Raw genomic sequence first — 18,817 nt, forward strand, 5'->3', positions numbered from 1 at the left:
CCTCACCCCCCATACTTGACGCCACAACCCACCAGGGTCTCCCAGGGGCCCCTAGGAACTAGCCCAGTGTGGCGAGTCTTGGGGACTCTGTGGTGTTGGTGACACTGTCCCACTCCAAGCCTCGGGCTCTGCCTCCTTCCCGGGAATGGCAATGAGGATGCCAGGCTGCCAGCCTTCAGTGTTCCCAAAGATGCAAGAGAGACGCTCGGAGCCTTCAGCTGGCGCTCTCGAGGGCAGGACTGGACTCACGTCACTGTCTGGGGGGAGGAAGGGCAGACAGGCGGTGGCCTCCGTGCTGGCCGGGGTCTCTCTCCCGGGCGGCTCCCCGCGGCTGCTCCAGGGGCTGGACGAAGTTGAACATTAACCTCTTTGGTGAGTGGCTCCAGCTAAGCAAACACATGTTATCACAGGTCAAGGCAGCTCCCTCCCTGGCCCAGCTGCCAGGCTGAGTTTTTTTTTATTTTTTTATTTTTATTTTTCGGAAATCACAGGCAAGTCAAAGGGACTATCACTGAAGCCTCTGTTCAAAGATCCTCCAGCAGAACTGGCCCGGTTTTCAGATGAAACAACGTTGCACTTTAAGTTGAACTAACTTGCGGGATCCTCTCGGAAGACAAAAAAAAAAAAAAAAAAAAATTGCTTCCCTCTGCACTTTTCTTGGACTAAAAGCATATGCAGAAAAACTCTACTTTAAAAATGAGCCCTGCAGGGCACAGTAGCGTGGTCAAGTACCTGCTTTTTTTTTTTTTTTTCCTTTAGCCACGGCCGTAGAGAGGATGATGTCTTGTGCATGGGCTCCATCCCGCCGCACCTGAGGACGGAACTAGTACGTGTCTCGGGTCCGGGGCAAAGCACCAAAGGGGACCGCTTCGGGATGAGAAGGGCGCGTCCCTCAGAGGCGGTGGCTGGGATCAGATGGTGATGGATGTTCTAGTTCCATTGGTCGAATCCCAGGCAGGAGGCTCGTCACCCGACGGCTTGTACCAGGGCCCCCCGCCTCCGGCCTTCCTCGCGTCTGCTCCGTGGCGTCCGTGGCTGCGGCAGCTGGCGGCTTCCCGGCGCCCGTCGCTTTCTTCTCTCTTGCATCAGCCTGTGCATTCGCTCGGCCTGCTCCGGCTTGGCTGTCCTGGCGCCGAGGTAGCTAAGAAGACGCGCCGAGGCCCACCGCGGCACCTGCCTCTGCTGGAAACCAGGAGGACGCCCGCCACGGCCAGCAAGGGGGCTCAGGCTGTCCCTGCTGCCTGGGGGTTCCGTCCCTCTCTCTGTCCCCTGAGGGGCCTGGCCCTCTTCTCTGGCTCCTGGGATGGCTGGACCACAGTCGGGTCCGGGAGGAGCCCCAGCCCAGGCGGGGCTGACTGGGCAAAGCCAGAGACACAGCACTACCTCCGGAATTAGATCCCAGGAGCTAACAGTGACCAGCAGTGGCTGGCCACCCACCGTGGGCCACACCGGTGCCCGGGCATCCTTTGGCTGTTTCATTTAATCCTTAGCGAGGTGGGCACGCGTGATGATTTCCATTGCACAGAGCAGGGAGCTAAGGCTACCTAATTAGGACGTGGCATGGGCTGGACGTGCCCTGAGGGCGCCTGACCAGAGCCCTTGCTCCTAACCCCACTGAGTCCCTGTCTCCCTCCCATCCTCACCCAGTTCCTCAGGGCCACCTGGGCACCCCCGCATCCCCTTTAAACCCTCTGGATTGGCCACACAGAACTTCTCGGCATCCTTCCAGAGCACATCCTGTCCTTCCTTGTCTCCAGGACTCCAACGGTCTGCTGCCTCTCCGCCCCTTGGGCTTATGAACTCTTATTCGTACAAACTCCTCTGGACCTTTCTTTGTCTCCCCTCCTCGTTGAACCCTGCCTCGATTCCCAGCAGGAGCGGCACCTCCTCGGAACGCCCTCAGTGCTTCTCACTCCCATCCCGGCATGTGTCACCCTTCCTCCCGATTTATGCACCTGCCAGTCGTGAGGGGAAGAGCTGGGGGGTTGCCCCCCCAAGCCTCTGTGCCTTTTGAGTGCCCTGCACCTACCTGGTGCTCAGGTGAGAAGGTTGTCAAGGGGGCAGGCACATCCAGAAAGACCCCTTTCTGGAAGGAGGAGAGGAACAGGGATGGAGCCCCGTGCTCCCGGGAGCGGAGGAGGCACGGCTTGGCCCACAGGGGACAGAGGCACTGGCCAGAGGAGGAAAGAACTGGAATTCTTTTACATCTGCGTCCCAGTAGAGACCAGTTCCGGTTGCCCAGCGATTTGAAGTTGGAATGGAAAAGGCTGTTTGAGCAGGTGTTAGCTGGGGAGGGCAGAGGTCAGAGGCCCAGAGGAGGCCCATGATCACCCGGAGGCTAGCCAGCCCGCACTAACTGCTGACGGGGGACCCGGCCCCAGGTGGGGGCTCAAGGCGCCCTCACCTACTCCTCGACGAGGCCAAAGTCAGCGCCAGTGTAAGCCCTGCTTGACAGGTGCGAAAATGGAGACCAGAGAGCAACAGCATTCCGTCTGTGCCCGCAGAGCCGGGGAGGGCGGCAAGACTCACAGCCCTCTGCTCGCCTGACCCGGGCTGAGCACTCCCCGGAGCGGCTCTGGTCCACTCAGAGGCTGCTCAGGCCGTCCTTTGCTCCCCCTTCTTACCCCAAGAAAAATGTCGTTTCACTGGCAAGAGGAGGAAATAAATGTCCTTCTGTTCGGTCTGCAGGAGTGTGACCCTGGGCTGGGCCTTCTCCAACCTGCCAGAGGCTGGGGGAGAGGTTAACAGGTGCTTCCCATCAGCTCACCCAGAGGTGGAAGGAAATCACAACACGCAACGAGCTGGGAGTTAGACACGCGAGTGTTACCAACCCCCCAGCCTTGTAACTCTAGCTTCCAAAGTGCGTCCCCTGGGAAGTCAAGTGCCCGAGGGGACCCCGTGCTGTTGTAGGGGGGACACAAGAAGCCTCCTGGTCACATAGGGTTCCTCCTGTGTGGCTGGGTTACACTGGCATGAGGTCACTGTCGAGATGGAGTCAGCAGCTCACCAGACTGGAAGAAACCTTGGACTTTTCCTTGGCGGTCTTCAGGCCTCCTCTTGCTTGACTCCCTCAGATAAGGACGAGTCCACGAGACACCTTGCCCACTTTCCAAGCCCCCTGAGTCTGTCTGACAAATGCGGGAAGGTCCTCATGCTTATCTGCATGATAACCTTCGGACAAAGTTCTCCTGGCCCCACATAACTGCATGGAAAAGAGGGTGAAAGGCGGTGACTGCCATTTGTCATCCACGGAACTTTCCGGAATTAACCTAGGGAAGGTGGGGCCTTGTGGCGCTGGCTGGCCCCAGTGACCCTCGGCTCTGGGACTCTCTAGCGTTCCCCGGGCATGGCTCCAAACGCACCCAGGACCTTGGAGCTGGGTCTGGGACTGACGCTGGGCCCTGCTGCTTGCCGCCACCTGGGCCTGCGTGGCCTCAGGCAGGCTGACTCACTCATTGAAACAAAACTTCTGAGCTTTTACTCACCTCTCTGGGAGGCTCAGCAAGGCATCCCAGCACCTGAGTACCTCCCCACGTGCATCCCCTGCAGGCTGCTTCCGTCTAGTGTCGTGTGGCTCCCAGGACTCACAGGGAAGGCTGTCTGCTGTCATCTTGAGTGACCTCGGTGCTGCCCGATGTCTTGGTCTCCCAGAACCAGGACACGCCCCCAGGTTCCATCAGGGACGCTGCCATCATTTAAATGCAGTCCTTCCAAAGTTCCGAGAGCCCGCTCTGACCTCAACCCCCTGTCCACCCACGTGCTGGTCCGACTACTGCTGGACTGTCCTCTGACCACGGGAGCACCTCCAGGCCTCGGGGGTCTGTACTGTTCCTGTTCAGGCCGTGGACTTACCTTCTCTTCCCTGACCTGCACACCCTCCGGGGCTCTTCACTCAAGCCCTCTCCTGCCCCCTGAGCCCTCTATCACTCCGCCCCCCGCGCCGAGCTGAGAGTCTCACCCCCGGGCTGAGAAGTGCTGGTGTGTTGGGGTGTTTGGAACACCGTCCGGCACCTGGAAGGTGAGTGGTAAGGATTTCTGTCGTGAATTATGCCAGGTTTCTAGAGTCGGCTTGCTTTTCCTTTCTCGATTTTAAATCTCCTTCATGCTCCTAAAGGTCTGGGGGCTCTCACCTCCTCCTCACTCTCAGGTGACCTCGCCTCCTGTTTACAGACAAACTAGAAACCCTCATGCTGGAACTGGCTCCCCCACAGGTCCTCCTCTTTTCCTCTTGTTACCAAGGAAGACCAGCCGTCCGCCCCAGACTCGGAATAACTTCCCCACCGTCCCTTTTGGGAACTCATCCATCCCCTGTGGAAGCTTCTCCTCTCACCCTGCCTGTCCTTCATTAACGATACGAAGCCCCCCTTACCCCCACCTCCCCGTCCAGCAGCCATGCTCCTGTCCCTCCCAGCCGGACTTCCTCTCTCCCCACCAGTCTGGCTGCTCCTGGAAGTGCCGCCCCTCTGCCCTCTCCCAGGTCTCTCAGGTCTCCCCAGGTCGAGGGTGTGTGTGGGGGGCCCAGGGGCCGTCTACCCCCCTCCCCTAGGTCCCCTCACCTGCTCCCAGGGCTTTAATTACACCCACACTGAGGCCTCTGACCTCTTGCCTCCCCCCACCGCTCGCACTAACACAGAACAGGTGTTCAACAAATATTAAAGAAACGCCGCCTCGCTCCTGTCACTCGGGATAGTGCTGTTCAGGGTCTCAGACTCGCCACCGCCTGCACGTCCCCTGCCAGCCTTCTGGTGTGTGAGCGTCCCCACGGCAGAGCAGACTCAGTGTGTGGGGGGGGAGTTACCCCCAGAAGAGGGAAGTCACAGATCTACTGAACTTAGCAGGAAAACTCACACATCTGACAAGGAGAAAATAGGACCTGGTAACGGACAGACTTTTTTTTGGAAGAACATCACCCAGGTCGTCACGGGAGGCGGCAGGCCATCTTTGGTCCTTCAGACCTGAAGCTTTCCGACAGTTCCCACAGGCACAAACCTGATGCCCTGGGAGGTGCAGCGGCCGAGGTGCCCTAAGAGGGGGTGAGGGCAGCCCTGGCGGGAGGTCCCCTTCCCAATCCTGCCCAACCGCACACCCGGCCCCTTCCCGAGGAATCAAAATCTGCTTTTCCTCTGGGCCTCATCACTAGCAAATGCAAGCAATGCCCACACTCTTGACCTCGGGGAAGGAGCAGGGGGAGACCACGTCACCCTCGCAGGCCAGGGCCACGCTTACCGGAACCCCGGGGCTAGCAAGGTGCCACCGGGCTCTGCAGCCAGCATGATGGGGTGCACGCCAGCGACAGAGCCGGCACTCGGGGGACAGAATCACGCCAGGGCTCCGGGCAGCCCCCTGCAAGCCAGCTGCCACGGGCTAGTGGACAAAGGTAACTCATCTCACAGAGAAAACCCGAGACCGGGCGCTGGCTTCGTAGCCTTTCCACGCGCTGGGAAGCCGGCGGATCCCATCGGACGGCAGCGCTCTCCCGTCCGGCCCGCACCACCCACCCTGCCCGCCTGCCTCGCGGGGCCAAGGTGCAGCTCACGCGGGTGTCCACGGGGACTCGGGGCCACTCGAAGCTGCGGGGCTCGGCCAACTGCGGCTCCCTGACTCCTAAGCCAGACCTACCTCCTCCCTCCACGAGGTTTTGCTACGGTTGCCAGGACAGAGGGAGCACGCCAGCCCCACATGGGCCAGTTTCGTCGCCGTCAGCGAGGGCAGGCACCTGGTGCTCGGGAGTCGCGCAGCGTGGGGTCGCGGGGCCGCGTGGTTTGAGAGGAGCCTCCCCGGGGTAACAAGGACTGCTTTCCCCCCGTCTTTTCAACGGAGCAGCACCGGAAGCAAACGGAGGCCGGGGCGCAGGCAACGCCACACTCGAAGATGCTAGAAAGCTTCCGAATCTTCGACTTTACAAATTCTACTTCAAGTGAAAGCCTCGTGGAGAAAGGCACCACTTTGCTCTTTTCTTCTCAGATACAGCGAACACCGGCCAAGTTGTTTTAATTTCCGAATTTATTAAAATGATTAACCTCAATACTGCAAGTGCATGTACAAAATATTTGTAAAAAATGTTTTTAATGAAACGTTAAAGAACTTACCTCAAATGCTGAAAAAGTCCTTTTTTTTTCATTCTTTCAGTACAAGGAATACATTGTATCTCAAAGGTATTACAACTCAGCAAAACAATTCAAAACAGTAATTTGAAAAATGATTGAAAATTGAAGACTTTACACTTATTTTTATGATCATTTCCTAATTCTTACAAAGCCAAAATCTTGACGAATCATTGCATAAGCTCAAGCTCAAAGTCGTACTGAACGTGACCTCCTCCGAGGGGTCGCCGCGCCACCCGCCGCGCCACCCGCTGCGCTTCCGGCGGAGCCGAGCAGCTCCGAGGCGCCCGCCTGGAAAGCGGCCTCGGGTCTCCCTGGAAGGCGGCAGCCGCGGCCGCCCCGCGCTCGTGCACCCCGACTCCCTCCCGAGGCGGGGACGCTCCGGGGCGCCGCCGCCCGGGCCCGCGGGGAAGGTCAGCCTCGAAAAGCCGAGGCCACCATCAAGTTAACACAAACATAAATAAGTTACTAAAATTAAGCTTAAAAATGGAGAAACGTGGGAAATGTGGTATTTCGTGACTTTTTCCTTTAGCTGGAAATTCCTGAAATGGCTGTTGTTGGTATTCCGGGAGACGGTTTGAGATTCAGTCTCTGAACCTCTTCGAAACGCTCCACGCTAAGACGGGAGTGAAAGAGGTGGCCCACCGCTTCTGGTACTTTCCAGACACGGCGTCTATGCTCGACCTTCCTTAGTGGCGCGCGTCTCGCACTCCTCCCACGAGGGACAACGTGAGGACTGGACGTGGTCCGCAACGCGCTCCGAGGGCCTCGGGACAGAGCCCGGGGGCTGTCCTGCTTCGCGAGGGGGAGAGCCCCACGCGGAGCAGGGGTGCGTGCGGTGGGCAAGCGGGTCTGCGCCCACCTCCACGCTACCACCTGAGGGGCTGACCTGCACGGGACGGACAGGAATGAGGCGACGTAAGACCACACGAGTAACGCCTTAAAGAACATGGGGAGAAACAAAACTCTACATTGCAAACACTTTTATGATTCTTATTAATTTCTATGTGGAACCCCTATTGGCAATCGTTTCATGGGACTCAATTTAAAGGGTGTCCTCAGAACCTGGAAAACGGCAGGAATCACCTAGAAATAACAGTAAGCATTGAGGTTTTCTCCACTGGACTTTTCGTTTCGGGCAGATTCCTTTTAATATCTTAAGACATGGGCTACTCTTCTATAGACACTACACGAACCCCCTAAATCGATTTGACTCAGGAACACTGTATACCTGAAAGTACATGTGCGCATTTCCCAGAAACAAAGAGACCCACCGGCGTCCAACACCTGCTACGGCTTTATATTCCCAAATTCTTTGTCCAATGATTTGTAAAATAATCCAGAGAAAGGAAAGGTTGGTATTGACCATGAAGTAGTAATCAAAAATTTGCTCATTAAGTTACTTAAAATTAATTTCTCTTCTCAAAGTGCTTCAAAAAAACAAATTAAATCTGACTCCTCTTTTCGTTTAACTGATAATATAGTCAAAAAAATCTTTGATATTTCCATACATAAACTAACATAAGCCAAGAACTCCCACTGATGCAGTGCTTAGAACTATATATTTTATAATTTCCTATTTTATTGGCATGAATATTTCTAAACTTAAAAACCTTCCTGGTAAGTTCTTTTAATTTCTTATGACAAAAGTTTCTCACAACACACAAATATTTACAACATATACATTGTTTTCAGTTCTTTACATTGAATTTCAAAGACAAACATTTTTATAGGTTACCACAGAACAAAAGCTGTGACTCATGTTTTTATTTCATAAACTATTATAAGTTAAAGTGAATAGAGTTTTTAATATTCCTTGTAGCATTTTACAAGTGCAACAGAACCCTCGAAGACCCGAATTAAGAGCTGGAGCTCATTAGATAAATGTCGCTTGTTGTCATCACGGTGTTCACAGCAAAGTTTTGAAAAAATAAGCACCAATCATTCTTGCAAAGAACAATTTTATCTAAAAGGATTGAAAAGTGTTAAATACAAGGTCTTTAATTTACACGACAAGCAATAAATACGCTGTATCGGAACCTATCCTGCACACTGCCACCCTCGTACATATAACGTACTGAAAAGTTGGCGGTCACACGTGTAATTGTACTTTGTTTTTTTAAAGAAACCAATTTGACTCCCAACCGATGGTTTGCTCTTTTAGGCAAGGCCACAAACTACACCCGGGCCAGCAAACAGTGTGAAACTGACAAAACCCCGAGGGGGGCACATCTAGCAAATAAATCAAAAAGCCAAAGATCATTGCTGGTGATATTAGCATATACTAGAAAACCTTAATATGCTGCTACTATGATTTGTTTTAAATTATTGTTTAGTCATATATTAAAGAGCCAGTTGATGCTCTTGGTTTAAAAAAAAAGAAAACAGAAAAGAAAATTGTGTAGCCACATTATTGTTTTCAACGTCCCGTGTGGAAAGTTGCTATCACTGTACAATTTCGCTTGAGCCTTTATTTTACAACAGGGCTTTCCCGCTAACTCAGAATTGCACGTAAGAAGGCTATTTAAAAAGTACAATAAAAATTTGCACAAATCAGACTTAGGGAGAGTCAGTGCGCTGTACACTTTCTACAGTATGACGCTGCTAAGTGGAGAGAGGAGGGAAGCGCGGCCGCTAGAACGTCTCGGGTGAGGAATAACTGACTGGAATTTGTTTTTATTTCTTTAAAGTAGGTTTCCCAGGCCAAAGTGAGACCAAGAGCTTATGCGTTGAGCCTCAAAGACTGGTCTTCTCTTCTCCGGGAAGAGATGTCAATATCTATGGAGTCCTTCCCGACTATCAGCCGCAGGCGCTTGGCTGGAGGAAGAGGAATGAAGTCGTCCTCGAAGTCCTCCTCGTAGTCCTCGTCCTCCTCGTCGCCGTCCGAGGAGGAGGGCTCATCCGTGCTCTCCTCCTCGTACTGGCTGTAGTCGTCCACTTCCATGCGGGACTCCAGCAGCGAGAGAGGGTCGCTGCAGCACACCCCGTTCTCGTGGAGCCCCTCCGCGTACGGCCCCCGACCTTCCTCGTCCCGCTTCAGCTGGATCTTTAGTTTTGTGGAGCTGCTGCCTGACCCTGAGTTAAACCCATTATTGAGCTTTGCTACATACAGATTATTATCGTTTTCATGGTCTTTACTTAACTTGATGCTTATTTTCGAAGAACTCATTCCGTCATTCTCTTGGTCGTTTGTCTTGCTGCTGCTGTCGTGACGCCTACGGAGAGTCAATTTGGGAATCCCGGAGTTATTCTCCAGGATCAACTGGGCATCATACCTTGTGATTCGCCTCTTCTTTTTACTCTTTGCAGTTCTGAAGCCGTCTCTTGCCTTGAAGCTGTCGGACGTGACCACCGCCCCGCCGCCGGGCGAAGGCGCCCAGTCCGGGAAGCCCCCAGGCGCGGCCTCCGGGGCGCCGCGCTCGCCCGGCTCGCAGTGCGGCCCCAGCGCCTCGGGCGCCACGCCGGCTTCTCCGGGGGAGTCCTGCCCCGCGGCAGGCTCCTCGGCTTGCGCCAACTGTTTCACAAGTTTTCCTGGCCGTGACTTCTTCTTGGCCGCGCTGCTGTCGCTCCTCTGACACTTGGCCTCCGCCTCCTGCGCCGTTCCGGGGGCCAGGTCCTCCTCCGGCGCCGCGGGGGCCGGCTGCTCGCCGCCGTCCGGGCAGGCCTCTGGCGAGCTGCTCTTGTAGCCGTCCGACGCATTTGGTTCCGGCTTGGGGTCGGAGGGCTCCCTCGGACTCACCCTGGTCCGCGTGGAGCGCCGGGGGGTGTAGGTGCAGGGGGCGCCGTCCCCCGGCGGCGGGGCGCCCCGCCCGGAGCTCGCCCTGTGCTCACGCGCCGCGTGTCTAGTTAAGCACCCGCCGGCGGCTGTGGCTTGAGCTGGTCCCTCTGGCTCATCTTTTTTAATGGGTAAGTTTTTATACAGAACTACTTTGGGCTCTTTGAGGACTAAGTTTCCCATCTCGAGTTTTCTTGAAGCGCTCTTTTGCTCCAGCCGTTTGCAATGATTTCTTAATTTTATCTTTGAAAGTAAAGGCTTTGCAGGCTTTTTCAGTTTCTTTGGTACCCTGGAATTATTTATATGAGTTAGCTTAGATGAGGTAGAGTTGGAAGAAGCTGGAATTCTTGACATAGATTGCCTTGTTAATGTTCTGCTCTTGCTGTTCTTTTTCACACCAACTGACGATTTTCGGTTAGGAGCTGCAAGTTAAGGAGGAAAAAAAAAAAAAGGATGAAAACCAGCCTTAGTAACACCGGAGCGCTCAACACAACAATGCCCGAACCCCGCAGCTATGAAAAGTTCGGATTATACCAGCACGTGCAAGGTGGACCCCGTCCGGTCTCGGCCGGCACGCGGGCAACCCCACACCACCCTCCTCTCACTTCCCAACCGCTGCCTCCGAGTTACGGGGCGCCATGCATTTCACACAGCAAGGACCTGGATTCCACTCTGAGCTCGTCCGTGATCTATCACGATACTCGTCCAAAGTAAGTATTTCTTTTCCTGAGTCTTTTACCACATAAAAGGCTTGAAGTAAACTTGAGGAAAAAAATCAGATTTTCTTTCACAAATTCTTAACATCCTCCTTCAAAACAGGTTTCTTAAATCCACTACTCATTAACGCAAAGGAAGTATGTTACTTGACCAGTAATACAGAACAGAAGCACATTCCTAACGAGCTCGAGCAGACACATTCTATCACAATGGTTTCAGGCAAGGAAGAGAGACCTAAGAACCATATACTGTCATTTCCACAACGAACCGCACTACACAAAGTTCTCGCTCCAACCCCGTGAGGACCAGCAGACTCCCGAGGGCGGCAGAACTGCTGCTGACAATCAAACGGAGGCGGGAAGAAGCGTGCTACCAGAGTTACGCTCTCGGGACAGAGGGGATCCAACTTCCTCTGGACAAGCATGTAGAAAGGCTGCGATGACCCTACTGGGAACAGCCAACCCATAGACCAACAGGACCGTTGACCAGATTCTAAAAAAGGCTTACAGGTGACTCAAGTTTAAGCTGCTTCCACACTGAGCGTGACCTTACCATAGACTTTCTGCTGTCTTTATGTTTTTCTCGCCATTTACATTTTGGACCTGTATGTATAGTGTTTTACAGGAGTCCATCTCCCCAGCCCCACCTGAAAACCTCTTCTCCATTCAACTACCCCTTTCAGTCATCCACTAGGGAAGCTGAGATGACCACACTAATAATCCCCATTTCTCACCAGAAAACAGGGAGAGTAAAAAGCAACTATGGGTAAGCCAAGCACACTGCCCAACAAAGACTGTCGGCGCCGCTGACATGCCCAAGGGTTGCCAGGGCGACTGTCTTTCCTTCTGCATGGCTAAGCAAGTAAGTTACCATTAGTTTTTATGAGAGAAGAACAAGAATGCATTACAGGCATTCCAAAAATATCAAACCACCTAGAAGGCTCTGTACTCAAGAAGGGTGTCTCATGAATGGCTTTGGGGTACCCAAACCAGCACAGTCCCCAGGAGTGAGATCCCCTGATCAGACCAAGAATGTGCTTATCCATGTGGGCTACCACCCCAAGGCGGCCACTTCTTTTTAGAATAGTAGGAGTCGTGGCTTGGATGCTATCCAATTGGAGAACAACTGATGTAGCATGAATTGGAATTATACAGAACTAGCTGGAAATTATTTTTTAAAATACAAGGCTATCCAGGGCATTCTTTTGTTAGAGGATTTCTTCACGCTTACAAGTCTTCCTACAAGGTAGACTGAATAGATGTGCTTGTTGACGTAAATGCTCGTCAGCGTGCGGCACTCGACCTTCTCAAATGTGGCTGTGAAGTCCTTTGGCTCAGCCCAGACTCCTCGAGGACCATTCTATGTGGTCCTCAGCCTTCCTTTTCCTTTTGCCATCCTGTTCTCATTCTGTACCTGCAGTCGCCCCTTCACCATGAAAACGTCTACACCACACGTTTGACAGCAATCCCCCTGCAATCCGGATCCAGCTTGTCCCTCTAATAAGATAGCCTTTGCCAATCTTGGAAAACCTCGTCACGAAATCCAGTGGGCACTGTCCAGCCCTTCCTCCACTTCCCTTCTCTGCAGAATGTGACACTACTAACCATTTTTCTTCCTGAAAACTCCTGTCTCGTTGGCTGCCCACAGGAGCACTCTCTCCTGCCCTTCCATTTGCCCCTTCAGCTGCGCTCCTCAGGCCTCTGCTGTCCTAGACTTCGGAAACTACACGCATTCTCTTGGTGATAGGCACCCACCCCTGCCCCGTGTGGCTCTTACCACTGATGTGCTGGCAGCTCCCGAACCACTTTCTCTAGCCTCCCTCTTAGATTACAGATCCGTATCACCAAATGCCTGCTGGCATCTAGATCTCCCCAAGGATGGACTCCTCATCACAGTCAACATACCCAAACTGAACTCACCATCAAGCTTCACGGCTGTTCTGCTAAATCCTCCAACCTGCTCAGTACCACCACCGTCCACCCAGCTGCCCAAGCAGACAGTGGGAGGTCATCCTGGCCTCCTGCTTTCCCTAACCGCCTCGTCCGGTCAGCCATTATGTCCCATGGAGGCCACTCCTGCGGCATCCCTGCGGCCATCTACTTGTCTCGCTTCACAGTCCCCTGCCTGAACCGCGGCAACGACTCCCTCCCTACCTTTTCTCATCTCTGCCATCGCTTCCCCAACATCCCATTCTCTACCCTGTGGCCAGAGTGATTTTCCTAGTACAACATGTCATTGCCGGGCTTTAAAACTTTCAATAACCTAATGCTTTAAGAATAAATCCAAAATTTTAAACAGTGGTCATATCCCTCCTTCCCACACCCTCCCTACTCCAGCCGTGATGTACTTTCTTTATTCGAGTCCTACGCTCGTCCCCGTATCTCCACTTATGAATTTCCTCTGCTCTGACCATGCTTCACTTGGCCAACCCCCTACCCTCTTTAAGACTCTGCTTAGGAAATGCTTTGCTCGGGGAGCCTTTCATGACTTTCTACAGATGACAGATCACCCTTCCTCTGTGTTTTCAGAGCACCTGAGATTATCCTTACTCCAGCTTGTATTTTAATCCATTAGGTCAGTCTCATTTTATGATTCTGAATCCACCCCTGCTTCCAATGGATTCCTTGCTAACCCACTGCAGTGAACCACGGACAAAGCACTTGTGTTTGTGTTCTCAACAGCACAAAATAGATTGCATTGATGCTCTGTATTTTTTCGATACAGAGATCTCACGTATGTTCTTGTATTGGTCAGTCTCGTCTTAAAAACAGCATCTCACAAAAGCCCAGCTAAGAGGTATGCTCATCAAGTCAAAGGTCAGAAAAGACCCAGACAAGCCGGGCAAGAGAAATGTGAGCAGTGTGACTACGATGGGAGCCCCATGGGCGCCAAGGGCTCTTCTCTTAAAGACAGGTCTACGCTGTCCTCCAGGGTTTCCGGATGATAGTGATGGTAGGTAAACGCGGAAGACCGGAGCCACGCTGCAAACTAACGGAAGTCTGTCAAGAGACTGGGGATTCTGACTCAGTAGAGATCAGGTACACCTGTGGCTACTCTGGCCTCGGTGCGGCTACACCCCGGGCGACTCTCTTACCTGGCAGCAGGGACAAGTCCCCAATGCCTAAACCTAAGACAGTAATTTCAGGTGGAGATATACATTCTTAGCAGTTATTATATACTGGTGCTGTGCAAAATGGCCCAGTCAGTATGATCTCAACCCTAACATGCATTCTCTGTAGTGCTAGTAAATCCGTGAGACAGCCAAGCGCATATGGACAAGCAGGCCTCAGATCGTCCACCTGGTAAGGGGAAGAGGTGGGATGTGGACAGCGCTCTGGGACTCAAGGTCCACTGCACTAAGCACGCCACGGAGGTACGTGTGGGTCCCCGTGCCCCGGTGCAGGAGCCACGAGGCACGGCCATCGCCGCCATCTCAGGGTGTCCTCCAAAGCGCAGGGCAGCCCTGCGCGGGCATCGAGAATTACAGGCAGACACAAGAACAGCAGAACGACATCAAAGCTCCTCGCGCGCTCGGGCTGGGTTCTGTACTGGAAAAGCCCAGAACTGCACACTATCAACGTGAACCAAGGGAGTATGAGGGCCATCCACAGCCTGGCATCTTCACAACTTGAAGATCCAGAAAACCCTGAGTAAGACTTTAGAGTTCAGTTCGTCAGGCACAACAAGCATCTTCCATCTCACGCGAGCAGCACAGACTGGCAGCAGCTGCCCGCAACAGGCTGTTGGGAAGGACTCTGGAGCAGCCTACAGGCTCAGCCGCAAGGAGCGTTCAGATCAACAGTGAAGTCTGTGACAGCTGACAGTGAGAAGTGGGTGACCCAGTCCACTATGTCTAGGACAGGCGCTCCGGAGTTAAGATAACCTTATTCCACCGGCCTTGTCTTCTGGGTCTCACACCGACTTGTGACATTGGCAGGACTCACACCCTGTATCGTAGCACTGACTATGGGGGGGTGGCCTAGCCATCGAGGCACAAGAGGCCTACAAAACCACGATCTTCTAATACCGGCATTGTAATTCAGGCTTGTGGACCGAATTTGTGAAAATGCATTTCTTGTTGTCTCCTCTTTCCGGACACTAAAGCCAACAGTCAACTTGTGGCTCTTGAGACGCCTCTCAAAAGAGAAATCTGCGCAGAAGGAATAATTTATCTCCCGACTAGGCAGAAATGTTTCTCTACAAAGAACATACAAGCTGTTCAAAGAAAGCAGTTCTCTGCCCGCTGAGTTCTAAACAAGCTGCAGGGGAGGACGGCAGCTGCACACGGAGAAAGCACTCCGAATCCCTACGCAACCGGCTCGCCGCCGCCTCTGCGAGAGGCCCGGGCAGCCCCGGCTCTGCTACGGCCGCCATCTCAAAGTCTTTCTTTCAAACAGGTAGAAGGTTATGGTCGAGACACAGACACCACAAGAAATCCCGTCTAAAGAACACCTGTGGGGGCCTGCAGGAACACTGCTGGGAAGGTGACCTAGTGGAGGGCAGGCTGAGAGAGGACCGGCGTAAGCCTCGCGCTCCTCCAGAGCACAGAGCCGCACCTGTCAACTCTACACACGGCCCTCAAAGTTAGCTCCACCGACCCTCCAAGTCCTCCGAACCATCATCCTGCAGAAAGGTCATTTGAACAAAGTCAGCCCCTTCCCATCAGCAATCACTGGGAAGTGCTGCATTTCTCCTCGGTAATGCTGAGACCACAGCTCAAAGGGCTTACTGGTGCGCTCTGAACTCCGGCTCTGCGTGACTGTGTACTTGTATCCTGGCGCTAGGGCGTAAGCTCCCTGAGGGAGGGGCCTGAGTCTCACCCATCTCTGTATCTCTTCAACACCTAGTAGGCTTTTAAGTATTTGGTTTACTAAGCAATAGTCGCTAGATGGTCACACAGTAGTTGGTACTCTCTCAGAAACTACCTACAGTATGCTCTTTTAGACTTCGTGGTGTACTGAGTTCAGTATGTATACAGTAGGAATAGAGTTAGTGCCCCCCGTGTCACAGAGCGATCCGGTGTGGGCAGCGTGGTGGCTGTGTCCGCGCTCTGTAGTGTTTCATGCACATATTTCTAAACCGGGCTTCACAAGTCTCCAGTTTCACCAAGGAACCAGACTCCGAAAACAAAACGTTGATTATGTTCCATTTATTATTAGAACCAACAGTCAACAGTGAATGGCGGGCTAACTGCGCTCTTTCTGTTCACTTGGGACATGAGAGACTGGACTAGAACACAGTGCTGCTCGTCCGCTACGGGGTTACACCTGGCCTCGGACCCTCCAGCAGCAGGTGGACGCAGGAATTCACGGCAGTGACATTCACCATCACATCATGGGAGAGGCCTTTCCTTCTCTCCAGGGTTTTCTGCAGGGGAGGGGTGCACCGCGCTGGGCTGCAAACGTCTGAAGACAGGGAGAGAAGCCTCAAACCACCCACTTCAGAAGGCACAGAGGCGCTACCGAGTACCTACGGCCACCTGGTGTGCCGAAACTGGCGTCCCTAGGGATCACCGAGTCAAAACTTGTAAACTTTAGTCCTGTCAGAAACAAGTCAGACTAGAGAGCCTACAGCTGTAGTGGCAATGAGAGGAAACCGGTGTTACCCAGAGGAGACCGGCAGCCATGAGCATGGTCCCGGGACTTCAAAGCTCCACCAACATGACGCGTTTCCTTTTGCCCGGCTAGGCTTGCTTCGCTTTTTCCTCTTTATTCTCCATTCTCTCTGTTTCCAGTTTCCATACGGTCTTGCCCCCACGCACAACTGGTATCTTAATGCTGGCTTCTTCTTTTCACCTCTCTTGCTGCTTTCAGTGGAGGCTAACGCACCACGTCATAGTGCAGCGACCTTCGAGATGCCCCTCTATCGCGATTCTGAGTCTGGTAACTGGTGGTTTGCTGAACGGGCTCAGTTCAGTTTGAAAAGGGCAAGCAAGCAGTAAAAAGGTGGGAGCCTTGAGGCCAGAGCTATGAACTGCCCAGGTTGGCATCATGCGTGCTAACGGACTGGCTCGGCGCAGGGACACGTATGTGCCTTGACGTCTCTACCCAGTCCTACTGCCATCGCGACAGTCAAACTAACACCTTGAAAATGTTTCTCTCAAACATAGGACGACCCTGGAACACATGATGAAGAACGTAATATCCAGTTACCAGGAATTCAAGAAAAGCAGACAGTTCAGTCTAGAGTAGAGGACTGAATCTGGAGGCGGGATACAGACTGCTTTTGTGCTCAGATCGTTTCTAGAACCTTCCGGTGCTGCTGAAGCACGTGAGTCCCAGAGCTTCTCTCAATATTTAAAAGATCAAAACTACTGAAGTGAAGCACACTTTAGCAAGATAATTGTGTGAATACTTAAAAATATAATAATAAAAAAAAAGAAGATAGATGCTTATCAATCTCCCTTACTTACTTGCATTGTTTTTTTCCTGAGTGGTATCTGCATCAGTGTTAGAGCTGACAGATTGACTGTCTGAGTTTTTGCTGCTGTCACCTAACTTTTTAAGCCTATTTAAGCGTTTATCTGTTTCTCTGAGTCCGTATTTGCTATTGATAACAGGAGCAGGTGCAGGCAGTCCCACTCTGGATTTAAAAGCACCGGTTCCCCGTCTGAAAGAGAAAACAGCACAGGTTAAACAGACAGTGTGCTCACTGCAAGGTCAGCTGCTGAGGGCTCATGGCCACCTCAAGTCAACATATGTGATGCACGGCTGAGGCCCCGATCATCACCGGGAATCTGCCGGGTCTAGGACTCGCAGAAGAATTAAAAATGCATATAAAATTAACCCTCTAGACTCTAAATAACAAATTTCTATTATCAACTGATTATTAACTGCCCATGAGAAATTCCTAGACCTTGCAGAAGTCCACGTGTCGATGGAAATAACTGATTTTTCGATTTCAAAGCTGGTTAGTCAATAGTTAGGGCTACACCATAGCTTCAATAACCCACCTGTTTAATTATATTCCAGCTCTGCTCTATGCAAGTTAACTCTACAATACTGAATATTAAGAATTAAAGAATTAAAAAAAGAAACCAGAGAATTTCCATAAATCAATTCATTACTTAGAACACAATGTTAGATACAAACAAATCTTAACTAAAACTCTGTATAAGGCAGCTACACTGTATCCGTGAAAATCTGACTTCTAGAACAATAAAAACTGTTTAATTTATTCCAAGTTATTGAGATACACATGAATGAACTAATTAACACAATGTTACTTAATAAAAGGCATTAAAAGACTTGCTTTCACCACAGGACAAGAATGATTTGTAGCCTACTCTAATAATATATATATATTATTATTAATAATATATATATATATATATATATATATATATTAAGGATTTTATTTATTTATTTGACAGAGAAAGACACAGCGAGAGAGGGAACACAAGCAGGGGGAGTGGGAGAGGGTGAAGCAGGCTTCCTGCTGAGCAGGGAGCCCTATGTGGGGCTCGATCCCAGGACCCTGGGATCATGACCTGAGCTGAAGGCAGACGCTTAATGACTGTGCCACCCAGGCGCCCCTAATAATTTATATTTTTATGTAAGTGCTTCTGAAGTGAAGGTGCTCGTTAAGAGCCTCTCATCGAACTTAATCTAGTTTTGCAGACATTAACTTTATTCAGTGAGTACTGGTAAATTTCTCAGCTCAATTCGAGAGAGTAAGTTAATGAGGTTAAAAAAAAAGGCACTACATATTACAATGAAAAAAATGGGAAATCTCTGGCCAAAACTGCCTTCACTGACTTGCCTTTTTGTCCTCAGCTTGTTAATGAAAAGCCATTTAACAACGGCTTCTGAACACACAGCACAACTGTGGGCGCCCTCCAGTCTGGGAGCAGTACTGGCCTCAGTAAGAGCCCGTGTGAGTCCCTCCTTTCACGATGTGGATGAAGACAAAATAACTTCTCCCCCAAATAATCAGAGTGCTCCACTTTTAGCTAAGGGACAACAAACCTTTCAATTTCCTTTCCTACCATCTTACCTCTTAAAGCTGGGGGCCATACACCTAAACCTATTGCCAAAACCATCTCTGGTAAGTAGAGTGAGCATTCTTGCTTTCTTCACCTTTCCAGAACGGATTTGGAATTCCATTTTTATTAATGTTTCTGCAAAAATCACAACAAACGGGGTGCCTGGGTAGCTCAGTCGGCTAAGTGTCTGCCTTCAGCTCAGGTCATGATCCCGGGTCCTGGGATCGAGTCCCACAT

The 18,817-nt window shown here is 51.8% G+C and overlaps 1 protein-coding gene across 7 annotated transcripts in view; it reads right to left on the reverse strand.

Annotated features, from left to right (window-relative positions):
* Positions 1-7,856: 7,856 nt before the first annotated feature.
* The window catches only part of KMT5B (lysine methyltransferase 5B), a 53,253-nt gene continuing 42,292 nt past the window's right edge, over positions 7,857-18,817 (reverse strand). For 5 of the 7 annotated variants that reach the window (XM_026483020.4, XM_026483018.4, XM_026483019.4 and 2 more), the window contains exons 10-11: positions 17,009-17,205; positions 7,857-10,301 (exon numbers count right to left, since the gene is read on the reverse strand). In XM_026483020.4, the coding sequence (XP_026338805.1) occupies positions 8,827-10,301; positions 17,009-17,205 (1,672 nt within the window). In that variant the 3' untranslated portion in view covers positions 7,857-8,826. Of the gene's footprint in view, positions 10,302-15,730; positions 16,713-17,008; positions 17,206-18,817 lie in introns of those variants that run through there. The other 2 variants (XM_048214638.2, XM_026483023.4) reach the window with 1 other exon arrangement.

This window comes from Ursus arctos, unplaced genomic scaffold (genome assembly GCF_023065955.2).
Source record: "Ursus arctos isolate Adak ecotype North America unplaced genomic scaffold, UrsArc2.0 scaffold_23, whole genome shotgun sequence".
Taxonomy (NCBI): domain Eukaryota; kingdom Metazoa; phylum Chordata; class Mammalia; order Carnivora; family Ursidae; genus Ursus; species Ursus arctos.